This window comes from Lepidochelys kempii, chromosome 1, assembly GCF_965140265.1.
Source record: "Lepidochelys kempii isolate rLepKem1 chromosome 1, rLepKem1.hap2, whole genome shotgun sequence".
Classification (NCBI taxonomy): Eukaryota; Metazoa; Chordata; order Testudines; family Cheloniidae; genus Lepidochelys; species Lepidochelys kempii.
In genome coordinates this window covers 47,657,091-47,682,678 of record NC_133256.1, presented here as the reverse complement: position 1 = coordinate 47,682,678, position 25,588 = coordinate 47,657,091, and the positions used below count along the sequence as shown (strand labels likewise).

Here is a 25,588-nt window from a genome sequence, read left to right as displayed (position 1 = left end):
TCCTATGGCTTTGTTCTATCATTTTTTTGAGTAGTAATTAGGCATGCTCACTACACAATTTTCTGATACATGGGTGAAAGCCTGTTGACACAAATATGCTGAAATATAGCCTCCATCTGACCTTAAGTTTGGGGTTTTAAAATTCCTATCAAGCCCATTTTGCAGAAATTAAAACAAGTGCTGACCTTGTCGCTTATAGGAAAAAATATCCTGGCCTTTACACCAAAATTTGAATTGAGACCAAGTTATAGAATATGTTGACGCATTCCTTGACACTAGTAATTTGGCAAGACTAACACGTTAATAGCCTCTATTCTTTAACTCTCTCCTTTCAAAATTGAAGCAGTTACATTTACGGCTGGCGTACACACAGGCTAGCCCCCAAATCATGAAGTGTTTCCTAAAACTGATTTATTTACTTGGGTGCAAGTCTTTCTTTGGACACATTTTGGAATATATGTGTATTAGCTAAATTGATTTTAGCCACTTTTATTCCAAATAAGTGTCCATGGACAAACTTCCACTGAAAATAAATTAATCTGGTTTTAATTCACACCTTGTTATTTCAGTGAAAGTTTGCAGCACCTCTGCATCTTGATGTAGAATGAGTCCACGTGACAACAACAGGTATTTTCTGCAACGGAAATAGATGAGAAGGCTAACTGACATATTGCTTACGTAACAGAACTGAGGTTGCCTTGAACAGCGGGGGGCAATTAGAAGCATAATTGATTTCTCCTTCCTGATCTTCTGAATCAGGCTGGATCAACATAGCATTAAAACAGAACTGGACACAAAACTGCCCATAAACTCCTCCTTGACACATGGGAGAGTGAATGGAAGATCTAAGCCAGTGGCTCTGTAACTTTTTTTTACTGGTGACTCCTTTCACATAGCAAGCCTCTGAATGCAACCCCCCTTATAAATTAAAAGCACTTTTTATATATTTAACACCATTATAAATGCTGGAGGCAAAGCAGGATTTAGGGTGGAGGTTGACAGCTCATGACCCCCCCATGTAATAACTTCGCGACCCCCTCAGGCATCCCGACCCCCAGTTTGAGAACCCCTGATCTAAGCCCAGCCTCCTGGCCAATACTGCAGGACCAAGATCTGGTGAGTGGATCCAAGCCACCTGGAGAGCACAGCAAAACAACCTCATCCTCAGAAATAATTACATTGCTGAACTTTACATCAATAACGTTTTTCAACTATGAGCTATATTTGTTCATGTTCTTGAGGGCTGCAAGGAATGGCAATGCAGGGTACTTCATGGAGAGAAAATAAATTAATTTGCATCAGAATTTGGTGGTTGTTGCAAAGGAACACATGGGGCCCTTTGCACTGATCGATAATATAAACTTTTTGGCAAGGTTCTCCAACAAGTTAGATTTAGCCCAGTATGCCCATTCCTCTTGGATAACATTCTCTACAGATAGCTGTGGGACATGGGTGCTTTAGATGCAGATGAAAAATACTTCTGAGTTGTCTGATCCTTTTGTATTTTCCTCTTCTCCTTTCTCTTCCTGTGTCAGATTGTTAGGGGAAAAGATCTAGACTGGTAATTAACCATGTGAGGAGAGTTTTAAAAACATTTTTAACTGAAGATGTCTTACCCTCTCTCCTTCTAAAGTTCTGCCCAGCATAAGATCACTGGCCTTCCAAAAGAAGGGGAAAGTATTCTTTCCCTTCTCAGGTCTCAAAGACTTTTTCTTAGAATTTGATGACCTATAAAATTTCAGTTATGTCATTGGCCAACTAAATATAAAGAACAGGCTAAGGGAGAAGCTCTGGTGTTTTCTCTTTGATCTGCAGTACACCACATATTTTAATCAATTTATCTGGGGCTAGTTCCTCCTCTTATGTGGAATTAAAACCAGAGGAAAAAAGATAACTAGTCTTTAGTTTTAATGGAATCTTGGATAGCTTTGCTTTTTCTCAGAAGCAGCCTTCCTGGCCTTGGATTTCTTTTTCTTCAAAACAGCCTCTGCCTTAGGGTATGTCTTCACTGTAATTAAAAACCCACAGCTGGCCTATGCCAGCAGACTCGGACTTCCGGGGCCCAGGCTAAGGGGCTGTTGAACTGCAGTATAGACGTTCAGGCTCAAGCTGGAGCCTGGGCTCTAGGACCCTGAGAGGTGGGAGGATCACAGAGCTCGGGATACAGCCCGAGGCCAAATGACTACACCATAATTAAACAGTTTGTAATGGGATCGCAAGCGCCCCTTGTCCAAATGCGTGCGCCTACACTCTCTCAGTTTGTGGTGGGTCTTCGGTGACTCAATCTTCCAGACAGAGTTACACACAATTTGTATGTAAAATAGGGAAACAGTCCAAAAGGGGGGCCCTATCTCAGTTGGGCTTTCTTCCCCTGTCGCCCTCCCTGGGCTCAGGCTCTTAATTAGTCCTGCAGCCTTTAAAATGGCCTTGGCCCTGGCATTGAGCTATATTCCAGGACTCCCTCCATGGAGACAATGTCCTCACCCCCTCTGGGCCTTTTGGGCCCAGAACTCCTGCTGGGCCACAGAAAGAGTTCAGTTCCCCTTTGGGATGCACAGTTCAGACCACTTTTCCAGTGGCTGATGCGGGGAACCCAGGCGCACCCTCTACTCTGGGTCCCAGCCCAGGGGCCCTAAAGATAGCAGCTGTCCACCATGCCCCTTTAACTGAGCTGCATTGCTGCTATGATTCCCTGGGCCATGTCCCTGTGGCCCCAGCACATTCTTCACCCTTATCTCAGGGCCTTGTCTTGGTTGAGTCCCAGCTGCCACCCAGAGCGCCTTCTCGCTTCCCCAGGTCCCTACCAGCACTGCTCTGTCCAAGGTCCTGTAGCTCCCTCAGCCAGCTAGGCACACCAGCCACGCTCCTCCAACTCCAGCAAGGAACTGATCTCACTCTGGCTCTGCAGCTCTTCTTATACTAGCCTGGTGCGCCCTGATGGGCTGCTCCCTGCAGCCCCTTTCCGATTGGCAATATCCCACACAACCATTCTAAGCAGCTTGAAGGATCCTCTCCACTGCCTTTTTCTGGGGCAGGCTGTGGCAAGTCTGCAAGGCCTCCAGCACGGGGCCTCAGAGCCTGGTCCACCCCACCCACTCTTAGCCAGAGTCAGCTGGCACAGCCTGCCACATCTGTCTAATTGCATTGTACACATCATCAAAGATGACAAAGAAAGGGCTTTCCATATTTACTGGGGACAGAGGAGATTCCTTAGGCTCACACTCTCAGTTTCAGATTTTATTTTATTTTTAATTAAAGGACACAAAGCTTGGTCTTTGGTGATCTGGCTCCTGGGAGATGGAAGTTCCTGATGCAGGAAGGCAGGGGAGAAATAGGCAATGACAAAAGGTCAACACAGCCACTACCTGTGGTTGATAAGGCAAGTCCAATCATCTTCCTGCCCTTTCGGATGTACCTTTGGCTAATGCTACTTTGTGAGGACTCCTTCTCAGTTAAGGGGTATTACCACCCACTTCCCCATATCAGTCTGAGTTTCTGGTCCAGATTGGCTTCTTTCTTGTTTTGCCAGCTTGTTGCTTTGAGGATGGGTGTGACTGCTCCTGTCTGACACTCCCATCAGAAGAGAATATGAATAGCAGCTTTAACCTTTGCTTCTTCATAAGCTCATCAGATATTACCAGGCTCTCATATTTAACACACCAAGAAGACCTGGTTAGCCTGCCTACAGCTGTGGATTGTGGGCTTGTCAGGGACAGACACACTCCTATTCTGTTCTGGTCTGCTTCCTAAACTCAGAATTGGTTGAAGACCCATTATTTAGGATCTGTGGACCTTATTATGCAGAAGAATAGAGAGAAGCAGTGGTGATAGACAAGAACAGAAATGGGTAGGACAAAGGCAGGCAAGGAAAAAAACATTACACCCCAAGCCCACAATGAGAGTGCCTTTTTATTCAGAGCTTAAACATTTCCTCCAGGACTTTCCCAATTCAAGCATGAGGAAGTAGAATGAGTAATACAGAAGACCTGACCCTGGTAAAATATACTGACCATAGACTTTATTTTTAAAATTATAAGGCCTATTTTTCCCCCATTCACGAGACCATCATTTTGACAACCTGAAAAAAAGATGTGCTGCTTACTCAAGCGAGATGGGAGGGAAACAGCTCAGCACCCACATCCCCCTCTAATATAGATTTGAGAAGACCAACAGCGAGGCAAAAAGTAGCCCAGAGAGGGGGAGCATAATGCTCAGGGATGGCCACACTAATGAAAATGGATATTAATTCTTAAATTTCCAGAAAGTAACAAGAAAGAAGTTGCTGTTTTCCCACTACAAAGGATAACAAATGTTTCCCAATCTAGTTACAGCTATACAGTATTTTAATGCCATTAAGAGACATATGATTTTCAATCTATTAAAATTTGTGAATCACTGCATAGGTATTTAAATAAATAGTAACTTGCAATGCCAATGACATAAAACTGGAAATCAGTTATCTTTTTGTATGAAACATGTGAATCACACTTATAAATGCAGTCTTTTCTAATTACTCTGTGACATAACTTCTATAATTACTTTTTTTCTACAACTTTCAGATTAGTCTTCTTATACATTTACTCTTACGCACTGATCGTTTTGAGTTACTTAGATGTGACAGTAAGAAAAACATTTAATTCCAAATCAGACTTGGCAAACTTTTCAAATATTACATAACACATATTCAGAGCAAAAAAATCCATTTTAAGACTGTCTAAAACAAATATAGTATGGTATTTACCTTAAGTTTGAATTCAAGCTGCGGTAAAACAGAAAGCAAGAGATGACTGTCAATATTGTATAACTCCAGAATTAAGTCAAAGACATGCTCTGACAGATCACTGATAGAAGTTTTCCCAAGCATAAGCACCTGATTGAAGAACTGGAAAGTAAAACAAAGAACATTACATCAGTAACAGAATACAAGTAAAATAGTATACATCTTGTGTCTTTTCTAAAATTCTAACTTCACCGACCACTGAATCAATATAATATCTTCACTAATTCAGGTAAGGATACAAATTTCTATTAAAATGATAAAAGGGGGGGGAAACGAGTTTATGGAAAGATAACCCTTAAGATATAGTACTTTTTCCTATCAATCTATATTCATAAACTAGAGATGAAAAGCAACAATACAAAAAGGTGTCATGCAATGTTTAGTTTATCACAGCAAGTCTAGAAACAACTTTAACAAATAATTCCTCTATCAGTTTCAATTATATCAGATATTTTGTAGTGTGACTAAATTTAGAGTTATTTAACCACAAGCGACACCAATTTATTTCAAAAGCATTCCATCCTTTTGCCTAAATGGGACCAATATAGAGAAATAGCTAGGGAGTTACCACACTACTGTAAAAACATAATGTATGAAGTGTAGCTGTAGCCATGTTAGTCACAGGATCTTAGAGAAACAAGGTGGGTGAGGTGATATCTTTCATTGGACCAACTTCTGTTCATGATGAGAGAGAGATTTCGAGCCACACACAGCTCTTCTTCAGATCACACAGCTTTGTGTGGCTCAAAAGCCTGTCTCTCTCATCATGAACAGAAGTTGGTCCAATTAAAGGTACTATCTCACTCTTGTCTCTCTGATTTATAAAGCTGTTAAATAGAAATTTATGAGCTCACAATGACTGTATGGCTAAGAATTTATATCCACAAAGCAGCATTTTTGTACACTGCAGTTATAAAGCAAACATTTCTCATTGACTTATATGGACATGAGGGTAAATCTGTACTTTCAACTATAAAATAATTACATGGAAAAACAAATTAAATATTGCTTTACTTTTTAATCACTCTGTTACTTACTGTGTACTGAAATACGTACTGTGTGGTAGGGAGGAAGGAAAGAAAGTTATCATTCCTAACTCATTTTAGACCACGGAACTGTTTCTTAAACTGCTTTTTTTAATCTACCGAAGAGCCCCATGCCCAAAGTGTGCAACACTGTTCATGTCACTCCAAAACCATCAAGTCCAGTGGTGGAGCACATTTAATTGGTGCTCACTCCTGTCTCTGCCTGGACTTGGGCACAGCATCAACCACTACCCACTCTACCTGATAAATGTATATCAGATCAGAGCAAGTACCATGCACTAGATCTAAATTTTCAAAAGTATCCACTTTTAGGTACCCAACCTGAGAAATCTTGGGTCTGATTTTTCTAAGTATTAAGCACCTACAACTCACCTGAAGTCAAAAGGAGCTCCAGGTACTCAGGCCCAATTGCTTTGAAACGGGCACCAAAAATTTGAGGCACTCAAAAATCAATGCCTACCTTTGAAAATTTGACAACAGGTATTGCATCAAACAAGTGGTATTGTGCCATGCAACAGGCAAGCCAGGATAGAGGAGGCCCCTCTCCTTCCCAATAGTCAAGAGGAAGAAGAACATCCTACCAAAAACCAAAAGGCTGTATTAACCTGATAGGGAATTCTTTTATCGATCCTTTGAGAGAAACGTGTGATTTGAGGTGAGAGGAAAAACACAAAGCTTAAGTTGTGCACCTTTTAGATGGGTAAAGATGAACCTGACTTCTTTGAACTCAAAAAAACATTAACCAATTATGCCCTTTTCCTGTGTCAAATTAATTTTTCCACCCTTGTGTTTCTAAAACAAATCATAGAACTCTTTTGTGCATCAGCATGATCAATTTGCAAGGGTATGTACAGACCTTGGTAAAGCATTTGAACAATTAACTGCAAAGCCAGCAGGGGGAGTTCAAATGTTCAGTGTGCTACTGTAACATGAATCAAGCCAATTAGGAAAAAAGGGAGCTTCTTTCATAAGGTGAGAAAAGAAAAGAAAAATGAAAAACTTAACTGATCAGGAAAGGATGCACCATATTTACAAATCAAAAAATTGTGTGCTATACTAGAAACAGATTTACCCTCATGTCCATATAAGTCAATGAGAAATGTTTGCTTTATAACTGCAGTGTACAAAAATGCTGCTTTGTGGATATAAATTCTTAGCCATAGTCATTGTGAGCTCATAAATTTCTATTTAACAGCTTTATAAATCAGAGAGACAAGAGTGAGATAGTACCTTTCATTGGACCAACTTCTGTTCATGGTGAGAGAGACAGGCTTTTGAGCCACACAAAGCTGTGTGATCTGAAGAAGAGCTGTGTGTGGCTCGAAATCTCTCTCTCATCATGAACAGAACTGGCCTTATGGGATGTGTGTGTTTTTTTTTTTGGGGGGGGGGGAGGGGTTGTTGTTTTTTTTTAAACAAGCAGCTTCTACTGGAAGATGTACATTCCTGGTTCAATTGTGTGTCCTCTATTGTGTTTCTTTATTTACCCTACCAAAGAAAATTTGTTCTCGAAATGTACCCCACAAGTGGGGAATGATACTTAATACATTCTATAGCATTAAAGAACAGAGAGCTGTCAATGCAAAGATTTTTCACCACGAGGAAGGATTTTTATTGCAGTAGCACCTTGAGGCCCCAGTCTGGATTCATGGACCCTTTGTGCTAGATGCTATACCTACCACAAACAGCTTACAATCTTTGCATGAGACAAGATATGTAGCTACAAACAGCAAACTGGAAGGTTGTGGAGAGAGAATCAGTGAGACATGGTAACAGTGAAATAATCACATTAAGTATAAGCAGCCACAGTATACCAACTGCCTAGAATGGAGACCAGGGTTGCCACATTTCCAAAAAACAAAAATCTAATTAAGCTCCATTCTTGTCTCCCGTTCCTATCTTCTTATCCATGTTAATTAACATGAATCGTGCAACCATGAATTATGGTGGAGTAGCAGCAACAACTGAGTTAAGCTGAAGCCCAAGTTTTGCTTAAGCAGGGATGTTAAAACTTTCAAAATTATCTGCTTTGATTATTATCAATATGAATTACTAGATGTCCTTTGCATAATTTTTACACACACCCTTAATAGCAACCTCTCCAATCTTAAATTCGTAAAACATATTTAATATTGTATCAGATGTAAAGATTTTTTGCTACAAGAGTATGAGGTCAGAGTTGCAGAATCTTGTAAGTATACGTTTGATGAAGTTGGAGTGCCTATTGCTTTTATCTGTCACAGTTGGAAGTAAATGCAGTGTGGTATTGAGAGCATTTAAGGCTACATGAAGGTAGTAAGCAATAGTGAATATTTCCCCTAAGTTTATTTCCATGCTCTTAAGGTTTAGGGTGGCTGCAGTATGCCCTGCTGCAACCTTACCTGTAATAAACAAAGTCTGTGTTACATATGTTACTTACAGAAGCACTCACATTTTTCTTATGCCTGATCGCTCTTCCTTCTCATCTCTTATTTCTCTCCCTCATCATCCATCTCTTCTCTGAAGTCTTCCCTCTCTATTCAGCTCTTAACTATTCCTTCCACGCCACCTGTAGTTTTTCTTTGTCCTCCATCCTTCCTGTCTATTCCTCCTTCTAACTCTGTTCCCCCTTTTTTCCCCCATGACAGTGGTGTAAGAAATCTAGTCATACAGTTACTCCCACAGTCAGATCACTTTCTCCATACCTATAACAAACAGTAGTACATTGCCTACTTTCTTAAATCCTTTAGGCAGAGCAACAGAGGTGTGGAAAAATCAAACAGATATGGTAAGAGCTGCATGAATGCTGCTCTCAGTTCTGTGGATCATGCCAGGAATCTAAGCAGCAACTTAGAAATGGAGAATGAAAAACATGCAGGTAACACCCCTTGTCAAGCCAAAAGCTTTAACAACATAGGCACTAGGCCTAATACAGATAAAAAATAATAATAATATACCCAAAATAGGGTTTTGGCATGGTTAAACAGAATACCATTTATTTAAATATTTTTGGATGTTTTCTACATTTTCAAATATATAGATTTCAGTTACAATACAGAATACGAAGTATACAGTGCTCACTTTATTTTTTATTACAAATAGTTGCACTGTAAAAATGATAAATAGTATTTTTCAATTCACCTAATACAAGTACTGTAGTGCAATCTCTTTATAATGAAAGTTGCACTTACAAATATAGAATTATGTACAAAAACTGCATTCAAAAACAAAACAATGTAAAATTTTAGAGCCTGCAAGTCCACTCAATCCTACTTCTTGTTCAGCCAATCACTCAGAAAAACAAGTTTACAGTTGCACCTGAAAGTGAGAACAGGTGTTCGAATGGCACTGCTGTAGCTGGCATGTCAAGATATTAACATGCCAGATGCACTAAAGATTCATGTCCCTTCATGCTTCAACCCCCATTCCAGAGGACATGCGTCCATACTGATGAGGGGTTCTGCTCAACAACAACTGAAAACTAGGCAGGCTGACACATGTTCATTTTCATCATCTGAGTCAGATGCCACCAGCAAAACATTGATTTTCTTTTTTGGTGGTTCGCATTCTGTAGTTTCCACATCAGACTGCTGCTCTTCTAAGAGTTCTGAAAGCACGCTCCACACCTCGTCCGTTTCAGATTTTGGAAGGCACTTCAGATTCTTAAACCTTGGGTCGAGTGCTGTAGCTAACTTAGAAATCTCACATTGGTACCTTCTTCGCATTTTGTGAAATCTGCAGTGAAAGTGTTCTTAAAATGAACATGTGCTGGGTCATCAACCGAGACTGCTATAACATGAAATATAAGGCAGAATGCAGGTAAAACAGAGCAGGAGACATACAATTCTCCCCCAAAGAGTTCAGTCACAAATGTAATTAACGCATTTTTTTTTTAACGAGCGTCATCAGCATGGAAGCATGTCCTCTAGAATGGTGGTCAAAGCATGAAGGATCATACAAATGATTACCATATCTGGCATGTAAATAACTTGCAATGCCAGATACAAACGTGCCATGCAAATATGACTGTTCTCACTTTCAGGTGACATTGTAAATAAGAAGAGGGCCGCATTATCTCCTGTAAATGTAAACAAACTTGTTCGTCTTAGCGATTAGCTGAACAAGAAGTAGGACTGAGTGGACTTTTAGGGTCTGAAGTTTTACATTGCTTTGTTTTTGAGTGCAGTAACGCAACAACAAAAATCTACATTTGTAAGTGGCACTTTCATTACAAAGATTGCGCTACAGTACTTGTATGAGGTGAACTGAAAAATACTATTTTTTTTATCATTTTTACAATGCAAATACTTGTAATCAAAAGTAATATGCATTTCAATTTCAATTACAACACAGAATACAAAATATATGAAAATGTAGAAAAACATCAAAATATTTAATAAATTTCCATTGTTATTCTATTGTTTAATAGTGCGATTAAAACTGCGATTAATGTTTTTAATTGTGATTAATTTTTTTGAGTTAATCGCATGAGTTAACTGCAGTTAATAGACAGCCCTAATCCAGGACCAATTTTTTCTTCTAGCAGGAGCTTCCTGGAATGTATTCTACTGAAAGACCAGAGAGACTGGTCTGAAGGTGTGATTTGTATACACCTACACGCCAGTGGTTGTAGGTGCACAAATGAGCAACTGAGAAAGGAGATGCTCAGTCCTGTTAGCAACAGTGTGCAGTACCACAACCTTCAGTCTTTCCTGAAATCAAGAGGGATCCAGGAAGTTTTCTAAGAGGAGCCTGAGCTATCATCTGACTGTCACAGATGAAGGAACAGTTCCATTGTAATCATGATCATGGGTTAGATCAGACCAATGAAGAAATTATGCAAGAAGCTTCTATACTTGCTGACATTGACTACATATTAATGCTAGTTTGTGTAGGTTTTATTTCCCCCTTATCTTATGTTAATTACCATCCCCCTTGTCTGAAGAGGTAAGCCCTTGACACCAGACGACTGTAAAAAATAACTTTCATTCTATTCATACACACACCAAAAAAAAAACAAAAAAAACTTCCTTTGATTTCCATTTTAGAGCACTGAACCTAAAAGAAAAAAAGTGTAGAAGCCATAGACCATCAACTCCCTAGTTACTGGTATTAGTTGCAAGTTGGTGTAGACACGACCTAAGTCCCACAGTATGATAGAAGACCTGTCCAACAATGCAGCATAATCTAATGGGCAAGACACCGAACTAGAAGTTGGAGGCCTCGGTTCTATTCCCAGCTCTGCCACTGACCCGCTGTGCCACCTTGGGCATGTTACTTCATCTCTCTCTGCCTCTATTTCCCCTCCCACACTTTGTCTTGTCTATTTAGATTGTTAGCTCTTTGTGACAGGGACTGTCTCTCACTACATATATGTATAGAGCCTAACAATGCAACTAACATGAATGGGACCTCTAGGTGCTATCCTAATACAAAATGATAAAAATAATACAAGCAGTTTGGTTTTGCAACTGTCAGGAAATTGTAACAGAGTACCTCAAATTTGGTAATGGCTTTGGTAATTTCTAAACAACTGAGTATTAGATTTTAAGGGCAATACGATATGGTATTTCTAATACAGCAGATGTTCTCCACCAGATAACAGTCTCAAACTATTAATCTTAAAAACTACCTACCCTACAACAAAATTAGTAACTACCAATAAATTACTCAGCTCTTTTAAAGTTATTTTCACCCATGTGTTTAATCACTTGCAAATCTTGACTTACGTTAGTAATGTACGGTTCAATAGCTTGAGCTGTCCTCTTTAGTAAAGCCTTTGCCAAGTCATATGCTTGCTTGTTTAAATTCTGAAAAACACAAATAGCAAACTTTGATCCACACATTAATCTTAAATATAGAATTTAAGAATCTTGAAATTAACATATACCAATAAATAATAAACCCCCTTGAATCCGTCAGTAGTTAAAGGGATGCTGTCAGATCAAAGCTGGTCCAAAATTTAGGTTTTGTAAAACAGAGTTTGAAAACTTAATTCACCTAATAGACAGTGAGTGGTGAATGGGGCATTTTCCCAAAGAAATCCAGGAGCATAAACAATCAATTCTCACAGAATATAAAATTTAATATTTTTCAAATTAAGTTAATCACCATTATGGTTGTGAAGATAACCTTCCAAATATGACCCAAAGTAGATGGAATCAGTGCTGCCTGTCTTCCTGATCTGTAAACCAACAGCCAAATTGCCTGCATCTGCTGCTGTTCCTCATGGCTCTTTTGCTGCTTGGGGAAAGCTGTGTGCCACAACATATACTGGCACTGGAGTTAGTCATGTGAGAGAGACCCCAAAATGGAAGCTGGTGAGAGGCAGAACAGCAGATGCCTGATGGCTGCAAGGGTAGAAGGTATCTATGTGGGAGGGGTATACAGCACAGAGATCACGGCCTTGCTCTCCTACAGGGGTATACAGCATAACGATGACAGCCTCGCTCTCCTACAGATGCACAGCCTGGATGATTGGGGAGAGAAAACAAAAAAACAAAACCCTTCTTCCCCTCTACCACGAGAAGAGGTTGGTGAATACAAACATTCCAAGAAGCACTTTGGTAGGGATTTTGGCACACTTTCCTCTTCTGTGATCTAAAAGTTGGGTTGTGTTTCTCACCATGGTACTGCCCATAAAACACATCACTGGTGGGCTTACCCTGCCTTTCCCACCACTGATTTCTTTTATCAATCTCTGACTAGTATGTAAATTTTTCAATAATTTCAGGAGCAGCAGACCAATTAAAACATTCTCCTGCAGTATTTGCAACACCACAATTGCAGTACTATTTTAATGCAATGAAAATTTCTTTTAAAATTACCCCTTAAGGTTAAGCAAACAAATGTGAAACTGAAAACTTCAACTGTAAAAAAATCAAATGCTCAGTTCTGATTATCTACAGTGTTATTTGTAATAAGAAAAAAACAATTTTTAACCTGAAAGAACCCTATACAAAATAATACACAGTTGTTTTTATACTCCATTTAAAAGAAAAAAAGAGTTGTCTTCAAGTATGATCTGTATAGAAATCATAGAACCACTGGGTTAGAAGGGTCAGCAAAGGTCATTAGTCTAAGCCCCTGCCAAGATACAAGATTTGTTGTTTCTCAACCATCAAAGGCATAGCTATCCAGCCTCCTTTTGAAAACCTCTACAGAAGGAGATTCCATGACTTCCCTAGGCAGTTTGTGTAGTATAGTAACATTGCTACATATGAACGGATATTCTTCATTTTACTCTAAATGTTGTTTTCTAAATTATTCCTAAACACCATGCATCATCAGAAACAGGAACTTACCTGAAAAAGGGTTGCTTAATTTCTACGTAGCTATTTTAATGCACACAGGGAGAAATATATCCTTATATTTGTAACAGCACTCTACCCTTAAACTTTCCAACCCTAAACATTAGTATACTTGACCAGAAGGTTCCAATCTGAGGGATAGGAGCAAAGTAAGATATTTTTAGTTGTAATGGCAAAGAAAAACAAGCCATTGGTAAGTAAAAATATTAAATCAGTCAACAAAAGAAAAATCTGAAGACCATGAAAATTTTTTTTTTTGAATATTTATTGACTCAAGATTTGAGTCACTGCCTAAGTTCCCTCTAAGATGCGCGGCCATGCAGCAGCCTGTTAAGTGCTGAGCAGGAGCTCGGGGCTGTGGCAGGGAGATGCGCCTCTCCCCCAGCCCCAACCCAACCCAGCCCCACCAGTACTGGGTTTATATTGGTGCCAGGCCCATGCTCAGCAGGGGCCCCGCCAGCCTGATGTTCCACCTTCACTTGCGCTGCGACCTAGCAGTACTGGCTCCTCTACTCTCTGGCCCTCCCCAGTGCCCCTCTAGGCCCAGGGCTTCACCCAACACCCCTGCCCCTAGGGAGCCCGAAGCCCTGGACCATCACCAGCGGGCCAGACTGCAGATGGACCTGCCGTGGATGGGGGAGAGGCGCCCCTTCCCCGGCCCCAACCCTGCCCAGGCCAGGGGAGAAGCGCCTATCCCGTGGCTTCAGCTGCAGAGCTGCTGCGACGGAGAGAGGCACCTCTGCCGCTCCTCTTCTCCCCCCCACCCCACCCCCAGCCCAGTGTTGCTGCAGGGAGAGAGAGCTGGGGAAGAGTCCTCTCTCCCCACTGTAGCCCTGAGGCAGCCTGCACCCCAAGCCCCTCATCCCCAGCACCACCCTGGAGCCCTCACCCCCTCCTGCACCCCAAACCTCTGCCCCAGCCTTGAGCCCCCTCCTACACTCTGAACCCCTCGGCCCCACCCCCGCCACGTTAATTTTGTTATGTGCACCAATATGGAGGTCTCACATCACCTCCATATTGGTTCACATAACATTCATTCCGCACATGCGTGAGAAAAATTAGAGGGAACACTGGTCATTGCTAAAAGCAAATAAAAATTCTCATCCTGAACAACTATTCAGTGTTTTCACAGAACCTGATCATGGAAAAAACCTGAAACAATAACTGATCTACAACTACCTTCACTTTTTTTCCTTGAGAGATAGGGACATAAAACTGATCCATGTTTAGCACTTGAACCCAGACAGCAAGGGAAAATATGCTACATACAATGAACAAAATCAATCACTGGAGACACAAAGTCATAGTTAGCAAACAAAACCCAGAATGAGCAGATGAAGTCAAGTCAAGATATGACAATTTAATATGCTCTTGAAGATTCTAAAACAATTAAAGAGCATAGTAACTCACAATTCTCTTGTTTTTAAAGAAGGACTTGGATAATTAAAACAAAAATCTTGATTTTTTTTTTTTACAAAAAACACCTACTGTTGTCAAAGGGTATCTCACCAATGTCACAAGGATGAGACAAGTCACTTCTCTAGAAATGTGCATTTAAGCAGTAACAAGGAGGAAACTTTAAACTTTATTCAAGAATTGCAGATCATATAATTTTCCACTTTCCCAAAACAAATTTATTAAAAAATTTGACAAGTATTTTTTGAAAGGTGTAGTAACTTGCATTTTTTAAACTTATATTTAATGGAAGTGAGACATAAGGAAAGCCGTTAACACCCACAGAGACAGCAGTAATAATGGACAGCAAATTACATAATAGTTTGCAACATGATGCAGCAGCAATTACAAATAATAGTAGTAGTAATACAAGACTGCGGGCAGCATGTGTAGAAACCTCACATCATGGAGCAAGTTACAGTTTCTGTCCAGCGAAAACAAACACGGAACATTGTGTTCAAGCTCTGGACACCTTTACCCAAAACCATCAATACAAATTTGAGGGAGTTCAGAAAAAAAGCAACAAAAAATTAGAGTATGTGAAAGAATGACTCATGAGATAAAATAAAAACTGCTCATTATGTATAGTTTGGCAAAGCAACCGTCTAATATAGCTGTGCTGACTGACTATGAACGTTTGAAAGTTACAAAAAAGTAAGAGGAGACATTATTTAGGGTGGTACAGGCAGGAATAGCTGTAAGTGACAGAAGGAAGTTAAGAACGGGTAAATGATAGTGAGATCATCAGGCTGCGGAAATAATGTTCCAAAAGGTGATGGAAACCCTATTACTTGAAGCATTTAAAACTAGATTTTCACAAAGCAGTAGCCCAAGTGTACTGTTGGGAGCAATCATGCTCTAGCAACAGGACAGACTAACACTAATAAGGCCTTTCGTTCTTAATTTCCATGATCTGATGCATGGTTCTAATATTATTAAAGTTATTTTGCAGAATCTTCCAAACACTCTGAAGTGAGTAATCATACCAATTTCTTCCCCATCTATAATGAAATGAAACAGAACTCTATAGGATGATTTAGTTGGGGATTGGTCCTGCTTTGAGCAGGAGATTGGGCTAGATGACCTCCTGAGGTCCCTTCCAACCCTGATATTCTATGATTCTGTGATCCTTTATGCACTACAGCTTGAAACTGATGGCAAGGGTATTTAACAGTCAATCCAATAAAATCCTTTATTGGCCTAAAAAGGGGAGGCAGTCAATGGTAATGAGGTGCCAAAGAGTTTCTAAAAATCCCAGTAGGTACAAATCTGCATCTTTAGGTACCTAAATATCTTTGGAAAATGTTCTCTTGTGCTTTAGCTAGTAAATTTTATGACTATTTCACACTGTGCACCAAAAGCACTATAAATGCAGCACAAGAAATAACAAAAGATACATTCTAAAGAAAAGCTTAGATCCATTAATACATGTGAGACAAAAGCAAGATGTGATGAATTCAAAAGTTTAAGTGGCTTCAGGGGAGGTGGTGATATAAATAGGAGAAAGTATGATGTAGTATGGGTGTCTCTGCTCCCTACAACAAAACACACTTGATTTTAACAAATCCATAGAACCAAAATGTAAGATATTACTCGGTGGATAACTACTGAATAATTTTCAAGTTTTCCCGTCTTTCATCCTTTGGTGTTAGTTGGTACAACCACCACAGAATACTTGCAAGAAGAAAACTACAAAACTCCCCACATGAAAAGAAAAGCTATACCTTCATATCAAGTTAAAAAAAACTTCTCTATCAGATTGTTCATTATTGCAATGGACTACTTGTTCTATTAAGAGTTTGCTCTTTTTACCTTGCTATTCATTAGTCTGTTTTTCCTGACACACATTTTCATATTACAGAGTATTGTGCTAGTGCTTAACATTCTTTGGCATCTCATATTCATTCTGAGAATCATCTCACTTATCTCTACTTTTTGTAACATTGTGATGTTTAACATTATTTAATCTTAATATTAAGTAGCTGCCAGAGGACACAAAAAAGTCCATTGTTCTATACACTATGCAGAAAGGTAGACATGGTCCCCATCAAAGAGCATAAAATCTTGCCATGTTCTTTTTCTGCAAGTGCTGAAAAAGAAAAACTGAAGCATGTCTTTACAACATAAAAGCACTTTTTTCTTGCATTGAGTGATACAAGACTAGTGGAAATGCTGTAGAATGAAGACAGTTGTCCCTGCAATTCTATAATTTAGTATTAGTAAAAGATAAAATTGCACAATCTTGTTCACACACTATTTCACTAAAGAGAACCAATACCTTATAGTACATTAAGGACTAACATCTGAAGGCACTGTTCATGTCATATCGCTCAATTTCACCTACAATTTTAGTGAAATATTATCCATGAGAAATTTCTTCATAATCTATATGTTGCGAAAGCCATCAAGAGATTTCATAATTCCAAAGATCGTGCAAAGATTAGGAGGCATACTAAAAATGCAGGAAAACCACTAGATACCAAGAACTTTGCTGACACTGCCTGATCTGCATTCTTAAACATATTGCTGAGCTTTAGATTTTCAGGAATCAGCTTCCTTTCAAAATCTCTGACAAATATATCCTGAGAACTGACATTTCTGAAAAGTGAGCACTTAAAAAAAAAAGGGTAGAATTTATTTCTAATCAAGATGTGTATCTTATTGAGCAGCTATTTGCCAGCTTATGACCATCACTTGTCATATCATGTTTAATATGAACTGTATTCTCTGGGGGGGGGGGGAGCAGGAAAGATGTTTACAATTTTGTGAGGCACCTAGCACGTTGCTGAGTGTTTTAAAAGATAATTATGTATAAATAAATTTGTTTTCACCTCTTCTCCACTACTTGGTCAGAAAAGACCATATGGTTGCCCCTCTCAATGATGTCTCTATCATACACACTAAGAATTGTGTGCCACTTGTGGGTCCTCCTATGAATCTCCTTGAGCTTCCCCACTTTGATTTCTCCCAAGATGAAAGAAATTAGCTCTACCCCATTTAAGAGGTTTGTGTTTTCCTGTAAAAACAGCTTCCCTCCTGGATGAGTGTTTGTACCAACTGACAAAATTACAGAACACAGCCAAAAGCTAGCTTTTAACTTTTGAGTGTGTGCGTGCACAAGCTGCCTTGCACAGCACAAATACAGAGGTCTGAAGAGCAGCCTTTGAATATACCAAAGTAAAATAAATGACAAAAGATTGTTGAGCCCAGAGAATAAAATCATATCTATATTACGATTTATATTTTAAAATACCATTAGTGCAGCATAAAAGACTGTTACCATTCGTAACTGTTGTTCTTCAAAATAGGTTGCTCACGTCCATCCCACTATAGGTTCTGTGCACTCGCTACATACACCGGTGCCAGAAGTTTTCCCCTCAGCAATATCCATAGGGGACCAGCTCAGGAGCCCTCCGGAGTGGCATGCATATGCGCCAGTATAAGGGCTGCTGGCAGCTTTCTTCCCCCCTCCACCAGTTCCTTCTTGCTGGAACTCCAACAGTGGCGAAGGAGGGTGGGCCATGGAATGGACATAAGCAACATCTCGAAGAACAGTTACGAAAGGTAACCATCTTTTCTTCTTTAGGTGCTTGCTCACGTCCATTCCATTGTAGGTGACTCTCAAACAGTACAATCGCAGGTGGGTAGGAGTTCATGAACATGTCGATTGCAACACAGCTCTTCCAAATCCAGAGTCATCTCTGGCTTGCTAGGTGATGACATAATGCGTCATGAACGAGTGTACCAAAGACCACGTCCCAGCCTGAGGATGTCCTGGATAGGAACATGCACCAGAAAGGCAGCCAAAGACACCTGAGCCTTTGTAGAATGAGCCTTCACTATCGGTGGAGCCACAGCCTGTGCCAACTCCTAACAAGTACGGATCCAGGTGGTGATCCAATTTGAAATCCTCTGAGAGGACACCGGAAGGCACCTCATCCTGTCAACTACTGCGATAAAGAGCTGGGTCGATCTGCAGAAGGGCTTGGCGTGCCTAACATTTAGATTGTGCAGCTGCCTCTCCTCATTGGTCGTGTGAGGTTTTGGACAGAACGCCAGGAGGAAGATATCCTGGTTGACATGGGAGTGTGACAACACCTTTGACAGGAAGGCCCGATGGAGCCACAGTTGGACTGTGTCCTTGTAGAATACCATGTACTGGGTCTCCAAAGTGAGGGCTTTAATTTCAGAGACACGTCTTACCGAGGTAATAGCTACAAGGAACACAACCTTCCATGACAAGTAGGAAAGGGAACAAGAAGCTATAGACTCGAAGGGCGGGCCTGTGAGCCTGGAAAGGACCATGTTGAGGTCCAATTGGGGGACTGGGTCCCAGACCAGTGGGGAAAGAGTCTTCCCAAGGCCTTTCAGGAACCTAATCATTATGTCATGTGAGAATACCAATCTACTCTGGACACGAGGGTGGAAGGCTGACATATATATTAATTGAAAAGAAGGTGAGGCCCTGGTGCTTTAAGTGAAGCAGGTAATCCAGAATAGACTGCAGAGACAACTGTGTCAGGGAGATACTCCACTCCATTGCCCAGCATGAGAAACACTTCCACTTTGCCAGTTATGTTGCTCTGGGGGAGGGCTTCCTGCTCTCCAAGAGAACCTGCTGTACCCAACTAGAGCAGGCTTGTTCCTCTGGATTCAGCCACGCAGCATCCAAGCTGTGAAGTGGAGTGAGGTTAGGTTTGCCATAGCACTGCACGCTCCAAGCTCCATCACTGCCCCCCGCCTCCACCAATCCCCTATTCCCCACCTCACCCTACACATCCTCTAGGCCCACATGTGGCTACGCCCTTGTGTGCGCGCCTGCACTAATCAGGTGCGCAGTCCTTGATGGCTTCTTACGCGGCTGCGCAGGCACAAACCTTAGAGAGAACAGGTCATTTCTATCACAAATGTACTAAATTTTCTGTGAGCAGGATGGATGGATGGATGATGTGAAAATAAGTATCCTGCACATCCAGAGCAGTAAACCAATCCAGCAGATTCAGTGAGGAAAGTATAGCCCCAACAGTCACCATTCTGAATGTCTATTTCTAGAAAAAAGTGTTGAGTTGTCTAGAATGGCCTTCCTTCCCCCTTCTTTATTTGATACAAGGAAAAAACAGGAATAGAAACCTTTTCCTTGCAATTAAATGGAAGCTTCTTCTATAGATCTAACAGGGACTGAACTTTTCCTCATAGAAGCAGTTTGTGAGATGGGCCCTGAGAAGCTAGAGGGAAGGGACACAGGGGACATCCTGAAACTGTATGACATATTACAAACAAATTATTTCTAAAACCTGTCTGGCCATAGAGATGTTTTCCCAGGCCAGCTGGAAAAAAATCCAAATGCCGGCCAAAAGGAGGTAGGTCAAATCATCAGATTTGTTGTTTGGTGGAAGGCTGTTGACAAGATGAAATAGAAGGAAATTTCAAGGAAGCAGAAGAATGAGGTTTCTGTAACTGTTGCTTTCTGGATGGATCAGGTTGTTTCTGATAAAAGGTTAGAAGACTGCAGTGGTCGAAAGAGTTGCTTGTAACGAGACTCTGCAATGTCTCTTTCTGGATTGTGGAATATAAATTCCCCATGTCTTGAAGACAACTCTTGAATCCTTCGAAGTGTGTAATGAGCCATCAGTCTTGGAACTGAATAAATTTGTTACTTTAAAAGGAAAGTCTTCAATTGTATGCTGAATTTGACATGGGAAGCTGGAAAACTGAAGCCATGAAGCTCTTCTCATGACTATTGCCACTGCAGGTGAATGGGCAGCAGCTGTGTCAACTGCATCTGTAGCAGCTTATAAAGCTGTTCTGGAAACTACAGTCCTTCATTAATATTCTGCCTTTCTTGTTGAGATTCCTGAGGCAACTGATGCAAAAATGCCAACTAACATATCTATATAGAAGAGCTTGACAGTTACAAATCCTCATCTGGAGTGTATCTAAAGAATAATTATTTCTATCCAGAAAATCAAGCCATTTAGGCTCCTGGTCCTTATGAGTCATTTTGAAAGGTTGCTGCTTTATGTGCTCTTGAGCAGCAGTGACCACCAAACAATTGGGTGATAGTTAGGTATAAAACATCTCAAAGTCCTTAGCAGGAACCTGAAATTTACTATCAGCTTCCTTTGATGTAGCTGCAATTATCACTGGAGTTAGCCATAAAGTTTGAGCTGGTTCCAGTAATCCATTGTTTATGGGCACGGCTATTCTGTCAGAAGCCAAAGAATGTAAAATATCTGACATCTTATGAAATTTAATTAGAAGAAATCTCAACTGTTATTTCCAGAGCTGCTGCAATCCTCTTTAAAAGGTCTAGAAAAGATCTATAATCATCTGGAGGTAAGGAAGAAGTTCTTGTTACTCCATCAGGAGAAGGCAACAAAATATTTATAGGAGGTTGCTCTGACTGACCTTGTCATTCTTCCTCCCCCATAGCCCGAGCTCCGTGAGCCCAAGTCAGTTGATATGGGTCAGTCACGGGTGTTTAACTGAAGTGCAGACATACCCTCAGTGAACAATTACAGGACTAACTATTTCACTCAACATTCCCTTTTGGGTTCTTAACAGAAAAAGCAGCTGTCTGCCAACAACTTCTGCAACAAGCTTTATCATCATTGTTAGAGGCCTGAGTGGATACAAAATTTATATCTGTGGATGTGGATATCCGTACAGCTGCAGGGAACCACAGTGGAAAAAGCAGCAGCATATTGGGCCACTGCTCGTGGGAGCCAGAGCCCCATGCTGGCAGCTCCTCCAGCGTGGCTATACCGTGCCCAGGCCCGCCCACTGGGGAAAGCACCAGGCTCACCAGCAGCGGTCCATGGTCACACTGCTATGTGCAATGAGATGAGATGCACATTGTTGCATGGAAGGGACTCTCTAGTCCTAAACCCAAGAGACGTCCTCACCAGAGTGGGCCAGAGAGAGGAATCCCTCCATGAGCTACACCCTAAACACCAGTTGGTACGTGAGATTTCACTTCCCTCACCTGCTCAGTGTCCTTTCCCTTCATCAACTTATTTCTTTTCTCCCCCCCCCCCCCCCCCCCGCCGCCCGCTTTTGCCTTCTGTTTAACAAGAGTCTGGCTTAACTAGCCATAACTGCCTATTTTGAAACAGTGCTATTAATCAGCGACTAGGGTGTCAACCAAAAGCAATGTCCTAAACAGCCCAGTGCTGGTACAAGTTTGCCAGGTCTCAGAGTGATAAGACCATGTGCTAAGCCTGGGTTTTTCCCAGCAGTGAGGCTGCAAGTCGAAGTCCACAACAAAGATAGAAGCTGAATTTTCTAACTTTGGTATTCTTTTCTCCCCCCTTTTGCCTGTGTTTGTCTTGTTTTGTCTTCTGAAAAAACGGAATCAGACTTAAACAGAAACAGCTCCAGCCCACCTCAATTAACTTCTCTTTTCCCCCAAAGTGATACAACTGTCAAAAAGGGGGTGTTGCCAAAAGAGGTGTTTTTTCCTTCTAAAAGCTTTTTCCTGATAAAGGGAAAGGGAACAAAGGATGTTGTTAAAATGAAAGCCTTATTTAATACTTACTTCAATTTCTCTTTTTTCTTTTTTTTTTTTCTTTTATGCATCTTCAAGCACGTTTGTTGGCAACCAGTTGGGAAAAACAAGGCATAACCTCAGTGCCACAAGGAGGCACATGGGGTGGCCCAGTCATCTACAGTGCCTATGGGTCAACCAAGAACCAGACAACAGGGACACATTGTGCTAGGTACTATACAAACATGGAATAAGTCATAACCCCTGTCCAGATGAGTTCACAATCCAAACAGACAAGACAAAGGGGTGGGGAATGTATAACATACAAGCAGAGTGAACCAGCAAATGTCATGTTATCTGTTATGTATTTATTTATTTAAATCCTTTCAATGGGATGTTAGGAGGAGATTAGCTAGATCATGGAAAGGAAGGGAGTGCAAGGGGATGGAGCACACAGCTAACCTGCACAGTGAGGAAAACATTCAGTGTGAAAACTGCAAAAGGACTTGGACAATATTATCAGTTTCCATCCCAATGCCTGGACTGCATGCGGGCAGCTGCTTTACTGGCATCAAACATTCCTATTTTATAAGGCCAGAAGGGACCACTGTGATCATCTAGTCTGGCCTCCTGCATAACACAGGCCACAGACTTTCTCTGAATTAATTCCTGTTTGAACTAGAGTGTATCTTTTAGAAAGACAACTAGTCTTGATTTTAAATTTGCCAGTAATCAAGAATCCACCACCACCCTTCCTAAGTTGTCCCAATGGTTAATAATCTCACTGTTAAAAATGTATGCCTTATTTCTAGGGTTGTTAATTGCAGTTAACTCACACGATTAACTCAAAAAAATTAATCGCAGTTTTAATCACACGGTTAAGCAATAGAATACCAACTGAAACGTATTAAGTATTTTTGGATGATTTTCTACATTTTCACATCTATTGATTTCAGTTACAACACAGAATACAAAGTGTACACTGCTCACTTTAGATTATTTTTATTACAAATATTTGCACTGTAAAAATGATAAACAAAAGCAACAGTATTTTTCAATTCATCTCATACAAGTACTGTAGTGCAATCTCTATCGTGAAAGTGCACCTTACAAATGTAGATTTTTTTTTGTTACATAACTACACTCAAAAACAAAATACAAAACTTTAGAGCCTACAATTCCTCTCAGTCCTATTTATTGTTCAGCCAATCATTCAGAAAAACAAGTTTGTTTACATTTGAAGGAAATAATGCTGCCTGCTTCTTGTTCATAATGTCACCTGAAAGTGAGAACAGGTGTTCGGATGGCACTGTTGTAGCTGGCGTCACATGCCAGATGTGCTAAAGATTCATATGTCCCTTCATGCTTCTACCACCATCCCAGAGGACATGCGTCCATGCTGATGATGGGTTCTGTTTGATAACAATCCAAAGTAGCGCAGACCGACGCATGTTAATTTTCATCACCTGAGTCAGATGTCACCAGCAGAACGCTGATTTTCTTTTTTGGTGGTTCGCGTTCTGTAGTTTCCACATCAGAATGTTGCTCTTTTAAGACTTCTGAAAGCATGCTCCACACCCCGTCCCTCTCAGATTTTGAAAGGCACTTCAGATTCTTCAACCTTGGGTTGAGTGCTGTAGCTATCTTTAGAAATTTCACACTGGTACCTTCTTTGCATTCTGTCAAATTTGCAGTGAAAGTGTTCTTGAAATGAACAACATGTGCTGGGTCATCATCCAAGACCGGTATAACATTAAACATATGGCAGAATGCTGGTAAAACAGAGCAGGCGACATACAATTCTCCCCCAGGGAGTTCAATCACAAATTTAATTAATGCATTTTTTTTTAAAACAAGCCTCATTAGCATGGAAGCATGTTCTCTGGAATGGTAGCCAAAGCATGAAGGGGCATACAAATGTTTAGCGCATCTGGCATGTAAATACCTTATAATGCCCGCTAAAACAGTGCCCATGCAAACACCTGTTCTCACTTTCAGGTGGACACTGAACAAGAAGAGGGCAACGTTACCTCCTGCAAATGTAAACAAACTTGTTTGTCTGAGCGATTGGCTGAACAAGAAGTAGGACTGAGTGGACTTGTAGGCTCTAAAGTTTTACATTGTTTTATTTTTGAATGCACTTATTTTGTACCTAATTCTACATTTTTAAGTTCAACTTTCACAATAAAGGAAGTGCACTACACTACTTGCCTTGGGCGTATTGAAAAAAAAACTGTTTTTTGTTTTTTACAGTGCAAATGTTTGTAATAAAAAATATAAAGTGAGCACCATACACTTTGTATTCTGTTATAATTGAAATCAATTTGAAAACGTAAAAAACATCCGAAATATTTAAATAAATGGTATTCTGTTATTGTTTAACAGTGCAATTAATCACACGAAGATGCATTTTTTTTACTCGCTTCACAGCCCTACTTATTTCCAGTCTGAAATTGTCTAGCTTCAACTTCCAGCCACTGGATCGTGTTATACCTTCCTCTGCTACACTGAAGAATCTTCTATCAAAATATAATTCCCTGTGTGGGTATTTCTAGATTGATCAAGTCACTCCTGAATTTTTTCTTTGTTAATCTAAATAGTTAGAGCTTGTCTTTCACTATGAGGCATGTTTTCCAATCCTTTAATCATTCTCTTGCTTCTTGTCTGAACCCTTTCCAATTTAGGAACATCCATCTTGAACTGTGGACATCAGACCGGGACACAGTATTCTAACACTGGTCGCACAAGTTCCAAACACAAAGGTAATATAAACTTTCTATGCCTACTCTAGAGTCCGCTGTTTATACATCTAAGGATCCCATTAGCACTTCTGGCCAGAGCATTGCACTGGAAGCTCAAGTTCAGCTGATTATCCACCAGGATGTCGAAATCGTTTTCGCAGTCACTGCTTTCCTCCATTCCGTAAGTAAGGCCGACATTCTTTGTTCCTAGATATGAGAGTTTATATTTGGCCATATTAAAACACATTGTTTGCTTGCATCCAGCTTACAGAACAACCAGGATCACCTGTACAAGTCAACTATCCTCTTCATTATTTACCATGTCCCTAACCTTTGGCTCATCTGCAAACTTTATCAGTAGTTATTTTATATTTTCTTCCAGGTTACTGACTTATTGAATTTTATTGGGCCAAGAGCCAATCCCTGCAGAACCCCACAAAAAAATGCCCGCTCCGTGAGTCCTTATTTAGTTATATTTTGAGACACATAAATTAATCAGTTTTTAATCCTGTCAGTCTCTGGCTGAGGACCTTATAGTTTCTTTGCCAAAATCCACATGGCTAGGGGGCCAGGTGGCGGGGGAAGGGGCGTGCCACATAGGTCATAGTGCCCACAGAGGGGTGTTTCCATTACATAGTTCTGGGGGTGCTGGGAGACGGTTACCCCCAGCTAGGCCCCATTTCCCGTTAGTGCAGCAGAACCTGTTGGTACCATTGTTTGCAGCTGCTGTGCCTGCTTTTAAGATAAGCTAAGCGAGTCAATTCTGGATATCATAGACACTGAAGCTTGAG

General features: G+C 40.6%; 1 protein-coding gene across 8 annotated transcripts in view; it reads right to left on the bottom strand.

The window, feature by feature from the left end:
- The window catches only part of PDS5B (PDS5 cohesin associated factor B), a 257,931-nt gene that overhangs the window by 129,756 nt on the left and 102,587 nt on the right, over positions 1–25,588 (bottom strand). For 7 of the 8 annotated variants that reach the window (XM_073341612.1, XM_073341603.1, XM_073341640.1 and 4 more), the window contains 2 exons: positions 11,535–11,615; positions 4,742–4,882 (listed from right to left, as the gene is read on the bottom strand). In XM_073341612.1, coding sequence (XP_073197713.1) covers positions 4,742–4,882; positions 11,535–11,615 — 222 coding nt within the window. Of the gene's footprint in view, positions 1–4,741; positions 4,883–11,534; positions 11,616–11,916; positions 12,257–25,588 lie in introns of those variants that run through there. The other variant, XM_073341657.1, reaches the window with a different exon arrangement.